General features: G+C 44.7%; 1 protein-coding gene across 1 annotated transcript in view; it reads left to right on the forward strand.

The window, feature by feature from the left end:
- pomt2 (protein-O-mannosyltransferase 2) overlaps nucleotides 1–20,282 on the forward strand; it is a 242,484-nt gene that overhangs the window by 38,546 nt on the left and 183,656 nt on the right. The window contains exons 4-5 of the mRNA XM_086002508.1: nucleotides 6,888–6,996; nucleotides 8,029–8,137. Of these exons, the coding sequence (XP_085858634.1) occupies nucleotides 6,888–6,996; nucleotides 8,029–8,137 (218 nt within the window). The remainder of the gene's footprint in view (nucleotides 1–6,887; nucleotides 6,997–8,028; nucleotides 8,138–20,282) is intronic.

Below are 20,282 nucleotides of genomic sequence, written 5' to 3' on the forward strand. Positions count from 1 at the left end.
ACGATAGTGAACGATAAAAGTGGTTTACCACACGTTGCACTTCCCCTTTTCCCAATCTATTGCCGTTCAGATGATAATCTGCCTTCCTGTTTTTGCCACCAAAGTGGATAACCTTGCATTTATCCACATTATGCTGCATCTGCCCAATCGCCCAACCTGTCCAAATCGTGCTGGAGTTTCTCTGCTTCCTCCTCACAGCACACACGCCCACCCAGCTTTGTGTCGTCTGCAAACTTGGAGATATTACATCTAGTTCCCTCGTCTAGATCATTAATATATATTGTGAATAGCTGGGGTCCTAGCACCGATCCTGCGGTACCCCACTAGTCACTGCCTTCCACTCGGAAAAAGACCTGTTTATTCCAACTCTTTGCTTCCTGTCTGCCAACCAGTTTTCTATCCAAGTCAGTACCTTACCTCCAATCCCATGTGCTTTAACTTTGCACGCTAGTCTCTTATGCCGGACCTTATCGAAAGCCTTCTGAAAGTCCAAATGCACCACATCCACTGGTTCTCCCTTCTCTATTCTACCAGTTACATCCTCAAAAAATTCCAGTAGATTAGTCAAGCACGATTTACCTTTTGTAAATCCATGTTGACTTTGTCTGATCCTGTCACTGTTTTCCAAGTGCTCTGCTATTACATCTTTTATAATGGACTCTAGCATTTTCCCCACTACCGATGTCAGACTTACTGGTCTATAATTCCCCGTTTTGTCTGTACCATCTTTTTTAAAAAGTGGGGTTACATTAGCTACCCTCCAATCCATGGGAACTGTTCCAGAGTCTATAGAATTTTGGAAGATGACCAGCAATGCATCTACTATTTCTAGGGCCACTTCCTTAAGTACCCTAGGATGTAGATTATCAGGCCCTGGCGATTTATCGGCCTTCAATCCCATCAATTTCTCTAACACAATTTCCCTACAAATACTGATTTCATTCAGTTCCTCTCTCTCATTAGATCCTATGTTCCCTGACATCTCTGGGAGGTTATTTGTGTCCTCCTTTGTGAAGACAGAACCAAAGTATGTATTTAATTGGTCTGCCATTTCTTTGTTCCCCATTATAAATTCCCCTGATTCTGACTGCAAGGGACCTACGCTTGACTTCACCAATCTTTTTCTCTTCACATATCTATAGAAGCTTTTACAGTCAGTTTTCATGTTACCTGCAAGCTTACTCTCGTACTCTATTTTCCCCCTCTTAATTAATCCTTTTGTCCTCCTTTGCTGAATCCTAAACTGCTCCCAATCCTCAGGTTTGCTGCTTTTTCTGGCTTTTGCGATATATATATCGATGTGTAGATATAGACTACTTGGACATATGGAGCACAATCATGAAATTCGTTAATGACACAAAATTAGGAGATTTGGCAGACAGTGAGGACCGTAGAAGTCTTGGAATCATGAAATCGTACAGCACAGAAGCAGGTCCCTTGTCCCATCGTGCCTGTGCCGGCTCTTCGAAAGACCGATCCAATTAATCGCACTCCCTGCTCTTTTCCCGTAGCCCTGCAAATTTTTTCCTCTTCAAGTATTTATCCAATTCCCTTTCAAAAGTTATTATTGAATCTGCTTTCACCACCCTATCAGGCAGTGTGTTTCAGATCATAACTTATATTAAAAAAAACTGTTCCTCATGGTTCTTTTACCAATTACCTTAATTCTGAGTCCTCCTGTTACTGACCCTTCTGCCACTGGAAACATTTTCTCCCTATTTTCTCTAAACCTCATATCATAGAAACATAGAAGATAGGAGCAGGAGTCGGCCATTGGGCCCCTCGAGCCTGCTCCGCCATTCAATGAGATCATGGCTGATCATCCAAATTCAGTACCCTGTCCCTGCTTTCTCCCCATATCCCTTGATCCCTTTAGCCTCAAGAAATATATCCAACTCTTTCTTGAATATATTTAATGAACTGGCCTCCACCGCCCTCTGTGGCAGAGAATTCCACAGGTTCACCACTCTCTGGGTGAAGAAATTCCTCATTTCAGTCCTAAATGGCTTACCCCTTATCCTTAGACTGTGACCCCTGGTTCTGGACTCCCCGGCCATCAGAAACATCCTTTCTGCATCTAGTCTGTCCAGACCTGACAGAATTTTATAGGTTTCGATGAGATCCCCTCTCAATCTTCTAAACTCCAGTGAGTATAAGCCCAATTGACACAATCTCTCCTCGTATGTCATTCCTGCCATCCCAGGTATCAGCCTGGTGAATCTTCGCTGCACTCCTTCCATGGCAAGAACGTCCTTCCTCAGGTAAGGCGACCAAAACTGCACACAATACTCAAGGTGTGGTCTCACCAAGGCCCTGTACAACTGCAGTAAGACATCCTTGTTCCTGTACTCGAACCCTCTCGCTACGAAGGCCAACATACCATTTGCGTTCTTAACCGCCCGCTGCACCTGTATGCTTACCTTCAGCGACTGGTGCACAAGAACACCCAGGTCTCTCTGCACTTCCCCTTCTCCCAATCTATTGCCATTCAAATAATAATCTGAACATCATTTTGAATACCTCTATTAAAACTCCTCTTAACCTTCTCTGCTCTCTAAGGAGAACCAATCCCAGCTTCTGAATGAGTGGGAGTCTTTCAGAGAGGAACTAGAGAGAGTACAACGCCAACATGTTCCCGTAAAGGTCAAGGGCAGGACCAACAAGCCCAGGGAACCCTGGATATCAACGGATATACAAAAATGGATTAGGAAAAAAGGGAGGTTTTTGGCTGTAACAAAGGACTAAAGACAGTGGAAGCCCGAGAGGAGTATAGAAAGTGCAGGGGGGTACTTAAAGAAATTAGGAGAGCGAAGAGGGGGCATGAAAAAACACTGGCGGGCAAAATAAAGGAAAATCCCACGGTGTTTTCTAAGTATATTAATGGCAAGAGAATAACCAGGGAAAGAGTAGGGCCCATTAGGGACCAAAGTGGCAATCTGTGTTTAGAGCCAGAAGATGTAGGTGAGGTTTTAAATGAATATTTTGCATCTGTGTTCACTATGGAGAAGGATGATGTAGGTATAGAAATCAGGCAGGGGGATTGTGATATACTTGAACAAATTAGTATTGAGAGGGAGGAGGTACTAGCGGTTTTAGCGGGCTTAAAAGTGGATAAATCCCCAGGCCCAAACGAGATGTATCCCAGGCTGCTGTGTGAGGCAAGGGGCTCTGACACACATTTTCAGAACCTGTCTGGCCACAGGGGAGGTGCCAGAGGACTGGAGGACAGCTAACGTAGTACCATTATTCAAGAAAGGTAGTAGGGACAAACCAGGGACTTACAGGCCAGTGAGCCTAACATCAGTGGTAGGGAAATTATTGGAAAAAATTCTGAGGGACAGAATTAGTCTCCACTTGGAGAGGCAAGGATTAATCAAGGATAGTCAGCATAGCTTTGTTAGGGGGAGATCATGTCTAACCAATTTGATTGAATTTTTCGAGGGGGTGACTAGGTGTGTGGATGAGGGTAGTGCAGTTGATGCAGTCTACATGGACTTCAGTAAGGCTTTTGACAAAGTCCCGCATGGGAGACTGGTCAAGAAGGTAAGAGCCCTTGGGATCCAGGGCAATTTGGCACATTGGATCCAAAATTGGCTTAGTGCCAGGAGGCAGAGAGTGATGGTCGAAGGTTGTTTTTGTGACTGGAAGTCTGTGTCCAGTGGTGTACCGCAGGGATCGGTGCTGGGTCCTTTGCTGTTTGCAGTATACATTAATGATTTAGATATGAATGTAGGAGTTATGATCAATAAGTTCACAGATGACATGAAAATTGGTGGAGTGGTAAATAGCGAGGAGGGAAGCCTCAGGCTATATAACGATATAGATGGGTTGGTCAGATGGGCAGAAGAGTGACAAATGGAATTTAACCCTGAAAAGTGTGAGGTGATGCAATTTGGGAGGACTAACAAGGCAAGGGAATACACAATGAATGGTAGGACCCTAGGAAGGACAGAGGATCAGAGGGACCTTGGTGTGCATTTACATAGATCCCTGAAGGCAGTAGGACAGGTAGATAAGGTGGTTAAAAAAGGCATATGGGCTACTTGCCTTCATTAACTGAGGCATAGAATATAAGAGCAGGGAGGTTATGATGGAGCTGTACAAAATGCTAGTTAGGCCACAGCTGGAATACTGTGTGCAGTTCTGGTCACCACACTATAGAAAGGATGTGATTGCATTGGAGAGGGTGCAGAGGAGATTCACCAGGATGTTACCTGGGCTGGAGTGCTTTAGCTTTGAAGAGAGACTGGACAGGCTGGGGTTGTTTTCCTTGGAGCAGAGAAGGCTGAGGGGGGACCTGATTGAGGTGTACAAAATTATGTGGGGCATAGATAGGGTAGATAGAAAGGAACTTTTCCCCTTAGTAGCGGGGTCAATAACCAGGGGGCATAGTTTCAAGATAAGGGGCAGGAGGTTTAGAGGGGATTTGAGGAAAAACTTTTTCACCCAGAGGGTGGTTGGAATGTGGAACTCACTGCCTGAAAGGGTGGTAGAGGCAGGAACCCTCACAACATTCAAGAAGCATTTAGACGAGCACTTGAAACACCATAGCATACAAGGCTACGGACCAAGTGCTGGAAAATGGGATTAGAATAGACAGGGTTTGATGGCCGGCGTGGACACGATGGGCCGAAGGGCCTCTTTCTGTGCTGTAAAACACTATGACTCTGAGAGGTGATCTCATTGAAACATACATATTCTGAGGGGGATTGACAGGGTAGATGCTGAGAGGTTGTTTCCCCCTGGCTGGAGAGTCTAGAACTAGGGGGCAGAGTCTCAGGGTAAGGGCCAGTTAAAACTGAGCTAAGGAGGAATTTCCTCACTCGGGTTGCGAATCTTTGGAATCCTCTACCCCAAACGGATGTGGATGCTGAGTCATTGAGTATATTCAAGGCTGAGATAGATAGATTTTTAGACTCATGGGGAAACCGAGGGATATGGGGATCGGGCGGGAAGGTGGAGCTGAGGCCGAAGATCAGCCATAGCTTTATTGAATGGCAGAGCAGGCTCGAGGGACCCGATGGCTTAGTCCTGCTCCTAATTCTTATATTCTTATGTTTTCTAGTTTCTCCACATAACTGAAGTCCGTCATCCTTGGTACCATTATAGTAAATCTCTTCTGCACCCTCGCCAAAGCCTTGACATCCTTCCAGTTGTTGTGTTGGTACCTTTCTACCTAGACACAATTTAGGACTCAGAACTCAGAGATTCAAACATGAAGTGCTTTATTGGAAGGAAAAGAAGTTCTGGAAAGTTCCGAACAAAGAGAGCTAAACTTAACAGAGAACACCCAACCATTTATCTCCTGTGACAGCGCCACCACAGGTGGGAGGAGAGCACACAATAGAACACACAATACATAACACCAGTGATAAGGCCTAACCAGTGATTTATAAAAGGTTTAGCATAACTTCATTTCTTCTTACTTCGGGTAGATGTAGACAGGTTAGCCGAGTGAGCGGATAAATGGCAGTTGCAATTTAACATGGATAAATATGAGGTGAAACATTCTGGGAGGAACTACTGGGAATGGGAGTAATGTACTTCATGGCAAGATGCTGCACAGTGTAAATGAACAGAGACCTGGATTCAAATAACTTATTATTAAAAGCAGGTTGGAATCTCTGAGGGGTTTATCAATTTGTAGATGATCAAAAAATGATGGTATTTAAGTACTTTGTGTCGTTTTTACTAAAGAGAAGGATATTGCATCGCATTTACAGCACAGAGCGAGAGAAGAAGTGATTGAGAGCAAGAGGATGGATATTATGATGGATAAAAGGAGAATTTTTGATTAGTTGGGTTAAAGGAAGGCAAAGTCCCAGAATCCAATGGGATACATCCCTGGGTCCTGAGGGAAATGCCAGAGGAAACCGCAGAGGCCCGAGAAACTATTTGGAGGCTAAATGCTGGTTGGGCCGAATGGCCTGTTTCTGTGTTGTAACCTCTATGTTTCATAATTCCCTTAGTGCGTGTGGAAGTAGGTAAAGCCATTTAAAAATAAACATTTTGGATTTGCTAATTGGGGCAATAGTTCGGCCACAGAGTACTGTGTGCAGTTTTGCGCCCCCTTAAAGCCATAGAGATTGCATGGCATAGATTCACCAGGAGAATGCCAGGGTTTGGACTGTAGTTAGGAGGAGAGACTTAGAATCATACACCATTTGGCCCATCGTGCCTGTGCCAGCTCTCTGAAAGACCTACCAATTATTCCCATTAATACTGGGACTATTTCAGTGGGGGAGATGTGCAACTTTGATCACTCAGACAACCTAGAGCTATCTGGCCCCAGTAAAAGGTGCTGGGTACACTGAGGTTAAACGTTTCTTCTGGCATTAGTTGGCACTGCACAAGATCTAGCCTTTGAATGGAAAGTCCTGAGGTTTCCTTTCCAGTAAAGCGGGTCTCTCGGGAGATGATTCACCGAATCGTAATGTACATGGAGGATAAACTTCATTCCAAGAACATCAGACTGAGGGAAGGAAACTCCGCTGAAACTATTTGAATCCTGATTGATGTTGCTGCTCTCTTGTGATTCGGTGTGTGATGGATCGTGAGTTGGCTTCAGTTATCAGTTCAGCTGTATTGCAAGGATCGAGTGCTTTCTTCCCCTATATTTTCATTTTTATTTCCACTGCTGTGATTGTGAGCATAGTAATGAATGTGTAAATAGTGAGAAGTGTAACAATGAAGTGAGACCAGAGCTAACCATTTACATGTTGTTTGAACACTGCCTATTGCAGCTTTCATTATATTTCAAGAGAATGTCCTCTCGATATATGTATCTATTGCTGTTATTTCCACAGTCCAGTTACTTTTTATGCTTTTCCCGTGCTAACCTGTTCTCTTTTTGTCTTGTGTGCTCTCCCCTCCCAATATCTATGCAGCTCTGTGCAACCCTAGGGTCCTGTCTGGTTCCCTTTGCATACCTCATCGTATTGGAGCTGACTGGTTCACTTACTGCTGCACTGCTTGCTGCTGTTATTCTTATCTTTGGTAAGTTTCTTACTGAAATGATTGGAATGTGCTGCACAGTCCATGGCCGTATAACTGTTCAGAGATCTTGGTTATACGGAAGTGCGCACTGTGACAATTTCATTTGTTGTGCTCAATGTATCAAATGTAAGTCAACAAAACATACCCTGAAGATATCTCGGAGGGCGGTGGGGGCTGCCTTTTGAGGTCTTGGTCTGGCATCACCATTTTGAGTTCTTTATCTCTTGTTTGCATCTGATGCTCTACAAGCTGTTACTATACGGCCACATTCTTCATCTGATCCTATCTTATGATTTAGTGATGATAAATCAGGAGAGCAGTTGAGACAGAAAATGCAGCAACAGATTTGCAAAAGGATTTGGACCAGTTACACGATTGGACAGAGATGTAGTAAAATATTACACGTTGATTGAAAAATGTGGTATTAAAGTATGGAATTGAATTACAAGGAAAGAAAGGAATCTGGAAAATAACAAGCATTACTTTCAGAATTGTGTGCTTTTTCATACTTTATGTAAAACCATTTCTTTGACCAAGTTTTTAGTCGCCCCTTCTGATATCTCACTCTGTGGCTTGGCATTGTATTTTTGTCTAATTGTTGAGTTGCTGCAGTGCATCCTGTAGATTATACTACAGCCACAGTGCGATGATGAAGGGGGTGGGTATTGAGTCCAGTAGCAGTGATACAGAACTGATCATGTAAAGTGCTCTGTCCTGGATGGTGTCGAGCTTCTTCAGTGTTGTTGTGGCTTCACCTACCAAGATGAGGATTGAGTAATCCATCACAATCCTGACTTGAGCCTTGTAGATGGTAGAGAGACTTTGAGGGATGACCAGGTGAGCTACTCGTTGCAGAGTATCCAGCCTCTGCCCTGATCTTGAAGCAACAGTGTTGATGCAGCAGGTCCAGTTCAGCTCAGTGACTCCCAAGATCCAACATGTCTTTCTATTGGCAGACACGATGTATTACTGGAACATGTCTTTCTATTGGCAGACACGATGTATTACTGGAACATGTCTTTCTATTGGCAGACACTGGATGTATTACTATTTCGCAGTATATCCTGTTGGATCCGATCCTGATGTTTTTTATTCTGGGAGCGGTGCTGAGCATGCTCAAGTTCAACACTGTGAAGGACAGGTAAAGAAAAATCTTCAGCAATGCCCGATGGCTCTGTCGATAAATATAATAAGACAGCCCCTTCATCCCAGGAGTACACCTAGTGAACCTTCTCTGAACTGCCTCCAATGCAAGAATATCCCTCCTTAAATAAGGAGACCAAAACTGTACGCAGTACTCCAGGTGTGGTCTCACCAATACCCTGTACAGTTGTAGCAAGACTTCCCTACTTTTATACTCCATCCCCCCTGAAATAAGGACCAACATTCCATTTGCCTTCCTAATTACTTGCTGTACCTGCATGCTAACTTTGTGTTCCATGTACGAGGACTCCCAGATCCCTCTGCACCGCAGCATTCTGTAGTCTCTCTCTCTCTCTCTAATATTTTGCTTTTCTATTCTTCCTACCAAAGTGGGTAACCTCACATTTTCCCACATTATACTCCATCTGCCAAATTTTTGCCGACTCGTTTAACCTATCTATATCCCTTTGCACACTCTGGGGTCGCGATTTTCTGGCTCGAGGCAGCTTGGGAGTGTGTCAGGTGGCTTCCGGGTTCCAGTCCCGCCCCCAACGACATCCGGCCCACAGACGTGATTTTGCGTCAATTGGTGAGGGAGGTTCTCCCAATGAGGTGGGACGACACAAATCAATACTTGTTACCTACAGAAAATCTAAATGCATTAAAAATTAATTTCCCAACATTTTCTTACCTCTGAAACTCACCAGTGCACCATTAGATCCTTCACACCACTTCTGCAGCTGTCATCAATGCAGAAACATTACAGCAGACGCACAGCATGCCACACTTAACTGGCGTGGTGTCCGGACGTTGGGGAACCCAAAGTAGAAGTGTCAAAATTGGAAAAAGCTGTTAACTGCCTGTTAACAACCAGTTAAGTGGCTATAATCCTCTTCCCGCCGCTAGGTGTCAGGTCCATGCGCAAATCTCCTCTAAACCTTCCACCAATTATTTAAAATCTTTGTCCCCTGGTTTTTGACCCCTCTGCTAAGGGAATGGGTCCTTTCTATCCACTTTATCTATGCCCCTCATAATTTTATATACCTCTAAGGTCTCCCCTCAGCCTCCTCTGTTTCAAGGAAAACAGACCCAGCCTACCCAGTCTTTCCTCAGAGCTAAGATTCTCTACTCCCAGCAATATCCTTGTAAATCTCCTCTGTACCCTCTCTAGTGCAATCACATCTTTCATAGAGCCATAGAGTTATACAGTACAGAAAGAAGCCCATCGTGTCCGCGCCGGCCATCAAGCCCTGTCTATTCTAATCCCATTTTCCAGCACTTGGTCCGTAGCCTTGTATGCTATAGCGTTTCAAGTGCTCATCTAAATGCTTCTTGAATGTTGTGAGGGTTCCTGCCTCTACCACCCTTTCAGGCAGTGAGTTCCAGATTCCAACCACCCTCTGGGTGAAAAAGTTTTTCCTCAAATCCCCTCTAAACCTCCTGCCCCTTACCTTGAAACTATGCCCCCTGGTTATTGACCCCACTACTAAGGGGCAGGAGTAGTCCATTCGGCCCCTCGAGCCTGCTCTGCCATTGAATATGATCATATCTGATCTTGGCCTCAACTCCACTATCCTGTCCGCTCCCCATAACCCTTGATTCCCCAGTTTTTCAAAAATCTGTCTTATCTCTGTCTTGAATATACTCAACGACTGAGCCTCCACAGCCCTCTGGGGAAGAGAATTCCAAAAATTCACCACCCTCTGAGTGAAGAAATTTCTCCTCATCTCAGTCCTAGATGGCCGACCCCTTATTCTGAGACTGTGAAGGTGATTTGTGTACAAGGACACCCAGGTCCCTCTAAACGCCAACATTTCCCAATCTTTCTCCATTTAAAAAATACTCTGCTTTTCTATTTCTCCTACCAAAGTGGATAACTTCATATCTCTCCACGTTATTTGCCATTTGCCATGTTCTTGCCCACTCACTTAGCCTGTCTATATCCCCTTGAAGCCTCTTTGCATCCTCCTCACAACTTACATTCCCACCCAGCTTTGTATCATCAGCAGACTTGGATATATTACATTTGGTCCCCTCATCCAAATCATTGATATAGATTGTGAATAGCTGAGGCCCAAGCACTCATCTATGCGGTACCTCACTAGTTACAGCCTGCCAACCTGAAAATGACCCGTTTATTCCTACTTTCTGTTTTATGTCCATTAACCAATCCTCAATCCATGCTAGTAAATTACCCCCAATCCCATGAGCCCTAATTTTGTTTAATGACCTCTTGTGTGGCACCTTATCTACTGCCTACTGAAAATCCAAATACACCACATCCACTGGTTCCCCCTTATCTATTTTGCTAGTTACAACCTCAAAAAAAACTCCAACAGATTTGTCGAACAAGATTTCCCTTTCATAAATCCGTGCTGACTCTGCTCAATCCTATTATCATTTTCTAAGTGCCCTGTTACCAAGTCCTTAATAGATTCTAGCATTTTCCCTATTACTGATGTCTGGCTAACTGGTCTGTAGTTCCCCGTTTTCTCTCTCCCTCCTTTATTAAATAGTGGGGTTACATTTGCTACCTTCCAATCCGCGGGAACTGTTCTAGAATCTATGGAATTTTGGAAAATGACAACCAATGCATCCACTATCTCTATAGCCACCTCTTTCAAAACCCTAGGATGTAGGCCATCAGGTCCAGGCATTTATCGGCTTTCAGTCCCATTAATTTCTCCAGTACTATTTTTTTTTTACTAATACTAATTTCTTTCAGTTCCGCATTCTCACTAGAGCCTCGGTTCTCCGCTATTTCCAGGAAGTTTATTGCGTCTTCTTCTGTGAAGACAGACACAAAGTATTTGTTTAATTTCTCTGCCATTTCCTTATTCCCCATTATAATTTCTCCTGTCTCAGCCTGTAAGGGACCCACATTTACTTTCACTAATCTTCTCCTTTTTACATACCTATAGAAGCTTTTACAGTCTGTTTTTATGTCTCTCGCTAGTATTTACTCTCTCATTCTATTTTCCCTTCCTTTATCAATTTCTTGGTCCTCCTTTGAATTCTAAAATCCTCCCAATCCTCAGGCTTGCTACTCTTTTTGGCAACATTATAAGCTTCTTTCTTTGATCCAATGCTATCTTTAACTTCTTGTTAGCCACGATTGGACCACTTTTCCTGTGGGGTTTTTGTGCCTTAAAGGAATATATATTTGTTGTAAATTATGTATTAATACTTTAACTGCTAGCCATTGCTTCTCTACCGTCATACCTTTTAATGTAATTTCCCAATCTACCTTAGCCAAGTCGCCCCTCATACCTACGTAGTTTGATTTGTTTAGTTTTAAGACCCTAGTTTCGGATTTAACTAAATCACTTTCAAACTCAATATAAAATTCTATCATATTATGGTCACTCTTCCCTAAAGGCCCCTTTACTACAAGGTTATTAATTAATGTAAGGGTAAACCGGGAGAGCTGCTTCTCCCCGAGACAGACCCTCTGATATAAAGGGTCGACGTCCGCCTTATTCCCAATCAGTCGGAGTCCGAAGGTTCGTTCAGTAAAGCAACTTTATTTACAAGTCGACAGGGGAGACACTAATGCTGGGATGAATGCTCTCCGATCGCTAAGATCCCTTGCCTTATATACAATTTTTTGTCCTAAGTCGTGGCTTACATTATACAGTTGATTTCGGGTGCAAATTCTTGCGACCCGTGTGCACATTTTGACCGTTACATAGTCCTGTGACTCCATATGTTATCTTTACCACATTCCTCAATTGATAGCTAATGGTTTGTGCACGTTATTCAGGTAGCAACTGACAGTTTGACCATTTGACCACATTATTCAATTAGTAGCTGCCGGTTTGTGCACATTATTCAGGTAGCAACTGACAGCTTGACCATTTGACCACATTATTCAATTAGTAGCTGCCGGTTTGTGCACATTATTCAGGTAGCAACTGACAGCTTGACCATTTGACCACATTATTCAATTAGTAGCTGCCGGTTTGTGCACATTATTCAGGTAGCAACTGACAGTTTGACCAATTGACCACATTCCACCATACTTCCCTATGGGACATGTACATTGGATATATGCTTGGTTCCTCAATTCCCTTATTTTAGCCCTTTTAACTCAGCCCCCCCTTTTGGTCCTGATTAATCCCTTTTAATCATTGACCAACCCGATTATTTCTCCTATTATGGTGTCCTGCCGGGGTGTTGATCAAATCCAACCCATTGGGTCACCTTGTTTATATAATCATATCATCCTGATTTCTATGCCCCCTACATCCTTTCCATCGACATATTATCCATCCAATTACATAGGTGATAAGCATTAATGTTATTAGTACTATACATCCGTTAAGCAGGTCTTTCTCCCAAGCCTTTGTTCGTTCGTAGTAATAGTCCGTCTGCTTGATGAGAATCTGCCCAGGAGGTTTCTGTAACAATTACCACCGAACAGCATACATTACTACTTTATCAAGGTCATCTACATTGCTTCCATTTCCTTTTTTTGTTTTCTACATTTTTTACAGGCAGCACATGCTGCAATTCCCATTCCTATCACCAAAACCAATTGTACTATAACTAGTATGTGAGACGTAATGTGGATCCAGGGGTGGATATTGACATTCATCCCCCAATCCCACAGCTTCTTATACCATGGAACCTCCTGTAGTTCTACTTCTTTGTCCCTTTCTAGTTTCCCAAGGTTCCTTTGCAACATTACGTATTGTTTCACCATTTTACTTGAGCCCTCTTCTATCTCTTGCAGGCGGGCTATCGGAGCCCCATCGGATCTTCATAATTGACCAATTCGTCCCTTAAACTATCTGGCACATTTAGTTTCATTTCCTCCCTTGCGTGTACAATCTGGTGTATCCAATTGTCACAGGGATCTTTGGTGTGAAGCAGAAGTTAGGCATTGTGATTCCACATACAAGGTTACTGTATTGGTACTCAGTCTCTGTGGTGGCTATACAATACTCCCCTCTGCCTCTATATCCCGAGCGGGTGTGATGGTGATTGACGTGATAATTCCAACATGCACCCCTCTGTCTTCTTATAGCCACACTCATCCTTAGGCCCACATCCATAGGAGAAGGTCTATCTTAAGCGTACCTTTCCCATGGCATCCATTTAGGGAGACTCCTCTTATAGTACCACTCTTCCTGATAGCATAGGTATCAATTGGATAGTATCGGAGGTATGTCTCACCCCTCACTATGCCTATGTTTGTTACCTGGTACTGTGGGTATGGAGTCGTGTCTAGTCTCACCACTGGCATCATGAGTACCATGTGTTGAGTCTGTGTGTCCCAGTTATGCTTATTATAAATCACTGGACACAGACAACAAGAATAACTTTAACAGGTCTTTACTATTCGGAGGTCAGGGCTGAACTGCCCAGCAAATCACTACACAACATTTATATACCGGTGTGGTCACCACCGGTATTACAGTATACAGCAGCCAAGAGAAAGTAGTACATCTCTTAAGATAGTTCTCTTAAGGTGGAACAGGTTCCATACACCACAATCCTCCCTTTTTAGCTTAACAGTGTATATCCCTATTTAAACATAACATAATAACATATATATACAACTTCATGCAAAACAGTTCAAAGATTCAGTCTCTGAGGAGGCCTCCTGATCCAAGTTGGATAACGCCTTTCCAGGGGTCTCTGATTCTCATTGCTGGGGTGACTCATCTAGTTGATCTCTTATGGGTTGGACATCATCGGGTACATTCACTTCTGAGGTAGATGCTTCAGGTTCACTAACTTCTTCCACGGTTGTCTCTGCCGTAACCATGGGTTCGACCCTTGTTCTCGATTCTACAAGTTGGTCAGCATGACGTCGTATTACATTTTCACCAATATCTACCGTGTACATCAGGGGTCCTTGTCTGGCCCGAATTGTTCCAGATTGCCATTTCTCATTTTTATAGTCCCGGGCTAACACTGGTTGTCCTATTTCAAAACTCCGAGTGGGCTTGTTATTGATATGCTGGAACTGTTTGTTTTCGACTTCCCTCCGCACATTTGGTTTTAACAAGTCCAACCTGGACCGCAACCTCCTGTTATAGAACATCATGGCAGGGCTTTGATTTGTCACTGCATGAGTGGCGTTTCGATATGCCAGTAGGAAATTGTCCACCTTGTGTTGTAGTGGGATCTGATCTTCGCTCATGGCCTTTATTGCTTCTTTGAACGTTTGTACAAATCTCTCGGCCAACCCGCTTGTAGCCGGATGATATGGGGCAGAGGTATAATGTTTCACCCCATTCTTCTTCATGAATTTCTGGAATTCTTCTGACACGAACTGCGGTCCGTTGTCTGAACATATTTGTTCTGGCAATCCATTTCTAGCAAATATCGTTCTTAGCACCGCGATCGTCTTTTCCGAGGTAGTGGTAGTCATCTTAATCACTTCTGGCCATTTAGAATGTGCGTCCACCGCAATTAAAAACATGGAGTCCATGAATGGACCAGCAAAGTTAATATGTACTCGTTGCCATGGGGTTGAAGGCCATTCCCATGGATGCAGCGGTGCAATCGGAGGTGCATTTTGAACTTTTTGGCACCCTGAGCAGCTTTTCGTCAGATCCTCTATCTGTTGGTCGATACCCGGCCACCACACATAAGCCCTAGCAAGGCTTTTCATCTTGACTCCCCCCAGATGACCTTCATGCAGTTCCTTTAGAACTCTCTCTCTTAACTTAGGAGGAATAATCACCCTTGTTCCATACATCAATGTTCCTTGACAGACGGACAGCTGTTCTCGTCTTGCTGAGAATGCCGGTAGCAGTGGATCACCATGTGCTGGCCATCCCTTCACTCTCAATTCGTAGACCCGGGACAGTGTCGGGTCGTTCCTGGTTTCTCTTTCAATACTTGCATTGGTGACTGGTAAACATTCGATGATGGCCGAGTGAAATAACTCAACAGGGTCAACCGTCGGTGCCTCCTCCGCTGTAGGTAGTGGCAGGCGCGACAGCCCATCAGCATTACCATGCTGCTTTGTACCTTTGTATTCAATCTGATATTGATGTGCCCCTAGGAAAAGGGACCATCTCTGGAGCCTCTGTGCTGTCATCACCGAAACACCCTTCTTAGGGTTAAAAATGGATACCAACGGCTGGTGGTCTGTCAGCGTAAACTTTTGGCCCCACAGGTAATGATTAAACTTCTTTACTCCCCACACAAGGCTGAGAGCCTCCCTATCTATCTGAGCATAGTTGCGCTCAGCGGTGGTCAATGATCTGGATGCGAACTCGACTGGCCTCTCCAAGCCATTTGGCAACTTGTGTGAGAGTACTGCCCCAATACCATATGGAGAAGCATCACAAGCCAAACGAATAGGCAGCGTTGGGTTGAAGTGAGCCAACACTTCCTCTGAGGTGATCAATGCCTTGCTTTTGCGAAAGGCCCTCTTACAGTCCTCGCTCCACTTCCATGGTACTCCCTTCTGCAAAAGAGCGTTCAGCGGGTGCAGCACCGTGGATAAATTTGGCAGAAACTTATGGTAATAGTTAATCAACCCTAGGAACGACCTCAACTGGGATACATTATCCGGAGCGGGAGCCTTCACAACAGCTTCGATCTTGTCAGGAGACTTATGAAGCCCCTCCTGGTCAATGACATGACCACAGTACGAGATCCGCTTCTGAAAGAACTCACATTTCTGGCGATTAACTCGAAGTCCATATTCTTTCAATCTGGTGAGCACCAGTTCCAAATTTGCAAGGTGTTCCTCGTCATCATCTCCTGTAATCAGAATATCGTCCAGGTAACATTGTGTGCCTGGAATTCCCTGTAATACCTGCTCCATGGCCCTCTGCCAAATTGCTGGAGCCGATGCCACTCCAAAAACCAGTCTATTATACCGATACAAGCCTCTATGCGTGTTGATCGTGAGATACTGGCGTGACTCTTCCTCAACTTCCATCTGTAAGTACGCCTGCGCCAGGTCTATCTTGGTGAAGTGTTTCCCGCCAGACAACGAAGCGAAGATATCCTCAATCCGCGGAAGCGGATATTGCACCGTGTGAAGCACCGGATTAACAGTGATCTTGAAACCTCAACAGATGCGAACCTTCCCCGGTTCCCCCGGCTTGTTGCTCGATGAATGCTTCATGACGGGAACAATGGGCGTGGCCCACTCACTCCAGTCCACCTTAGACAGCACTCCTGAACGTTCTAGCCCTTCCAGCTCAGCTTCCACAGCAGGTCGTATCGCATAAGGTACCGGTCTGGCTTTGAAAAATTTCGGGTTTGCATGTTCTTCAACCTTGATGTTTGCCGTAATTCCTCTGTGTTCCCAGTCCCTGTTGGAACACCTCTTTAGCATCGTCCAATATTCTGGACAATCGTTTAGGTTTGACATCTTTTTTACCGGAATCTACCGTTAGTGCTTTTAAGGAATGCCAGTCCATATTTATTCTCCTGATCCACTCCCGTCCCAGTAGTGGTGGACCTCCCTCAGGTAGCACATATAAGTCCATTCCTCGGCTTTCTTTGCCCTTGTGGACCACCTTTACCTTTATCTTTCCGATGGGGTATACTCTTTGCCCCGTGTATGTTTTCAATACAATCTCCGTATCCCGTAGGGGAATATGTGGGAATAACCTTTTGTAGTGTTGCTTATTCATGACCGTCAATGCCGATCCAGTGTCCAATTCCATCTTCACTTGGACTCCTGCTATCTGAAGTGTGACCCAGATAGTTTGGAGGTCTGCTTCATTACCCACATTGTGTACTCTTAGACAACCCAGTTCCTTACTGCTGGAGTCTGAATCTGACTTCTGTTCATCCGAACTGTTCTCTGTCACCTTGTGTACCTTTCTGCACTTTTCCTGTGGTGACTTTTTGTTGCTGGTCTTCTTTCCTGACCGGCATACTTTAGCTATGTGACCAAGCCTGCCACATTTTCTGCATTCCTGATTTTTGAACCAGCACTGGTTCTGATCGTGCGTTGTCTTTCCACAACGATAACACTTTACTGCACCCAAGGCCATTTGATTGGTGCTGAGTTCCGATGACCTTAGCTGCATTTCCGCAGTGCCTCTCGCTGCGGCTTCGTGCGATGCTGCAATAGTGACAGCTTTATCAAGCGTAAGATCATTCTCCTCTAGCAGTCGCTTTTGTGTTCCTTTTAACAATCCACACACAAATTTATCTCTCAGCGCACCTGCTAGTCCTGTTCCAAACTGACAGTACTTTGATAGCTTACGCAGTTCAATTAAAAATTCAGCGTTGCTTTCTTCTTTCAGCTGCGTTCTTCTGTAAAATTTAAATCGTTCCGCTATCAGCAGCGGCGTGGGGTTTAAATGATTTTTCAGGACAGTAACAATATTCGCGAAAGTCTGATCCACCGGTTTATCTGGTGATACAAGGTGCTTCAATAGCCCGTACGTCTTCGCACCCATTGAGTTTAATAAGGTTAGTGCTTTCTTATCATCTGGTACCTCATTTGCTTTACAATAAACTTCCATGCATTCTACATACGTGGCCCAATCTTCGACATCGCTATCAAAAGCATTGATGTTACCATGTTTAGGCATCCTTGCAAGTTTCTTTAAATTTTCTTTTTTCCAAAATGGCGGCTTCCCGCGCTTGTCTTCTTCCCCCGCCTACTAAAATGGCTGCTTCCCGCGCTTGGCGGTTTTTCCCGCGCTCGTCTTCTTCCCCCGCCGACTACAATGGTGATTGCCGTGCTGCTGCTGTTCTCGCCTCCCCAGTGGTTCTCAATTCCCCGACGCTGCTTTTGCTCCCCCGCGGTTCCCGTGGGCATTCATGCTTCCCCTGCTGTTGCGCCTCTCAGCCCCGCTTGCAGGCCGGTCCTTTACACCGGCTGCGGTTGAGTTCTCCGTGGTTCTCGTGGCCTTAACGCTGCCCCAGTCGCTGCGCCTCTCGGCCCCGATTGCAGCCCGGCCCTTTTCACCGGCCGCGGTTGAGTTCTCCGCCCTTTTTCCTCCGTTTTCCCTCCCCTACTCCACAGCCAACGCGGCCGACTTTCTGCTCGTGTCGCTGATCGGCTTACCCACCACCGTGGTAGAAGGGATGATCACTGCCTGTCGCTGATGGAGGGCTTCGTGGTCAGAATTTTTCTTTTTAACCCGGGTTCTCGATGCCTCCCGTGTGATGTGGTGCTCAGCAGGATGATGAGGGCGGATGCCTCTTCTTGACGCCCGTTCTGAGGACGAAGCTGCCTTGGATGTAAAACTGCCGCAGGGTAAGATCGGACTCGTTGCCACTGTTGAGTCTGTGTGTCCCAGTTATGCTTATTATAAATCACTGGACACAGACAACAAGAACAACTTTAACAGGTCTTTACTATTCGGAGGTCAGGGCTGAACTGCCCAGCAAATCACTACACAACATTTATATACCGGTGTGGTCACCACCGGTATTACAGTATACAGCAGCCAAGAGAAAGTAGTACATCTCTTAAGGTAGTTCTCTTAAGGTGGAACAGGTTACATACACCACACCATGCCTATCATTGCTGTCACTTCTGCTTTGCATTTTTGTATCACTGGACATACTCTGGTCATCCCCTTGAGGGTACAAGCACTGAGGGCCTGAATTCTGGCTCAGGCCATAGAGCTGCATGCTGTTAATCCAGTCTGGTACCTCACCTCGTATCTGTGCCAGATTGTGTTTTAACTGTCTGGTGGTCCATTGGCCATAGGCATGGCACAAGCCTCTCCCTATCCCATCTTTTGCCAGTTCCTCATCTCTGGTTTAGTTTGTTGATAATGCAAGCATGGTCTTCTATAACTTTGATTCCCTCGAGTAATTTCCTTATCTTATGTTCTCCCAACTCTGATTCTTGTTGAACCAAACCAGTTTCTTTCTCTAAAATCTGTTGTATTACCCTTTGTAATTGTTCCACACTACTCTGGACTTCTTGTATATCTAGGGCATTAATGAATGTCGTCCCTGTATTTATTCCCGTGAGTACATCGTTTCCTAAGCCCCTCTTAATTCTTCGGTGGAATGCAGCATGTCCCCTGAAACTAGTAGCCCCTGTTGCATCAGCAGCTTGGTTAATTACATTCTTTATCATATGCACACAACTCTCTCGTTTTAGTAAATCTTTCACAATATCCTGGCCATTGTAGCATGGTTAAGATCATTAGTACCGGTACAATTTCGTGTCTCACATTATCATACAATTGTTCTCCCTTGGTAAATAACACCAGTCCATTTTTGGGCTGAGGCATCAATTTCGGACACCTTTGTTCTTCAGGTGTTGTTGTGATTGGGGGTGTTGTTGGTTCTCGGGTTATTCCTTGTGGTGTGATCCTTGTTGGTTGAGGTGTTGTAACGCCGTGTACAATAGTCCATCTTGTATCGTCCGTGCAGCTCAGGGCATATCCTGCCCCTACTTGACCCAACACCTGCCAGTGCCTATTACATCTTACCATATTGCTGGTATCTGTCATTCTACAGGGTCCGCATGGTCGTTGATCCAAGTTCACCCAGGTACCGTTACACCTGTAACATCCTTTTCCTTGTTTTTCACACTCGTAACTTTGTGATATAATGAAGTTCCTCGTGGAGTCTCCACTAGGGGATCTTAACTTGCAGTCCATTCCTTTCAGCCTGTTATTTGGGCTTATAAGTGTTGTCATCAGAGTAGTTATAATAATCCATCCCACTGGATCCATGTTTATCTGTAATTTAAACAGAGGTCTGGTCATCTTCCGAGCTCTTTCCCCTAGAGGAGAGGGTAGAATGGGGGTCTTTAGTGTTAAATGGTTTCACCTGGGTCCAGTGCTTCCATCGCATACCCGTCGGTTCCTGTAGACAAACACACTTATTTATCACTTGTCATTAATACAGTATATGGCCCCATCTAACGGGGTTCCATTCCCTTTCTTCCGTCATTACTTGTTGACCTATTCTGGGCAACTCGTCTGGTTTAAGTCCAGCATTCTGCCTCTATAGATCTTTAATCTGTTGTTGGTTCCTTACTTCTTTATTTAGTGCTTGTACCTCCATTATATTCACTTCCTGTACCCCACTGACTGTCATGACCATATTTATTTCGTTTTTGAACGCGTCCTCTGGTTGCATTTCTTCCGCAGCTAGTTTGGCGGCTAGATCTGCATACCTATTCCCCATAGGGGCCTGGTCCTGGGGTCCCTGTGAGTCCATATCCTCTATCTTTGTGT

This window comes from Somniosus microcephalus, chromosome 12 (assembly GCF_052327205.1).
Source record: "Somniosus microcephalus isolate GS21.2 chromosome 12, FLI_Smic_1.0, whole genome shotgun sequence".
NCBI classification, from domain to species: Eukaryota; Metazoa; Chordata; class Chondrichthyes; order Squaliformes; family Somniosidae; genus Somniosus; species Somniosus microcephalus.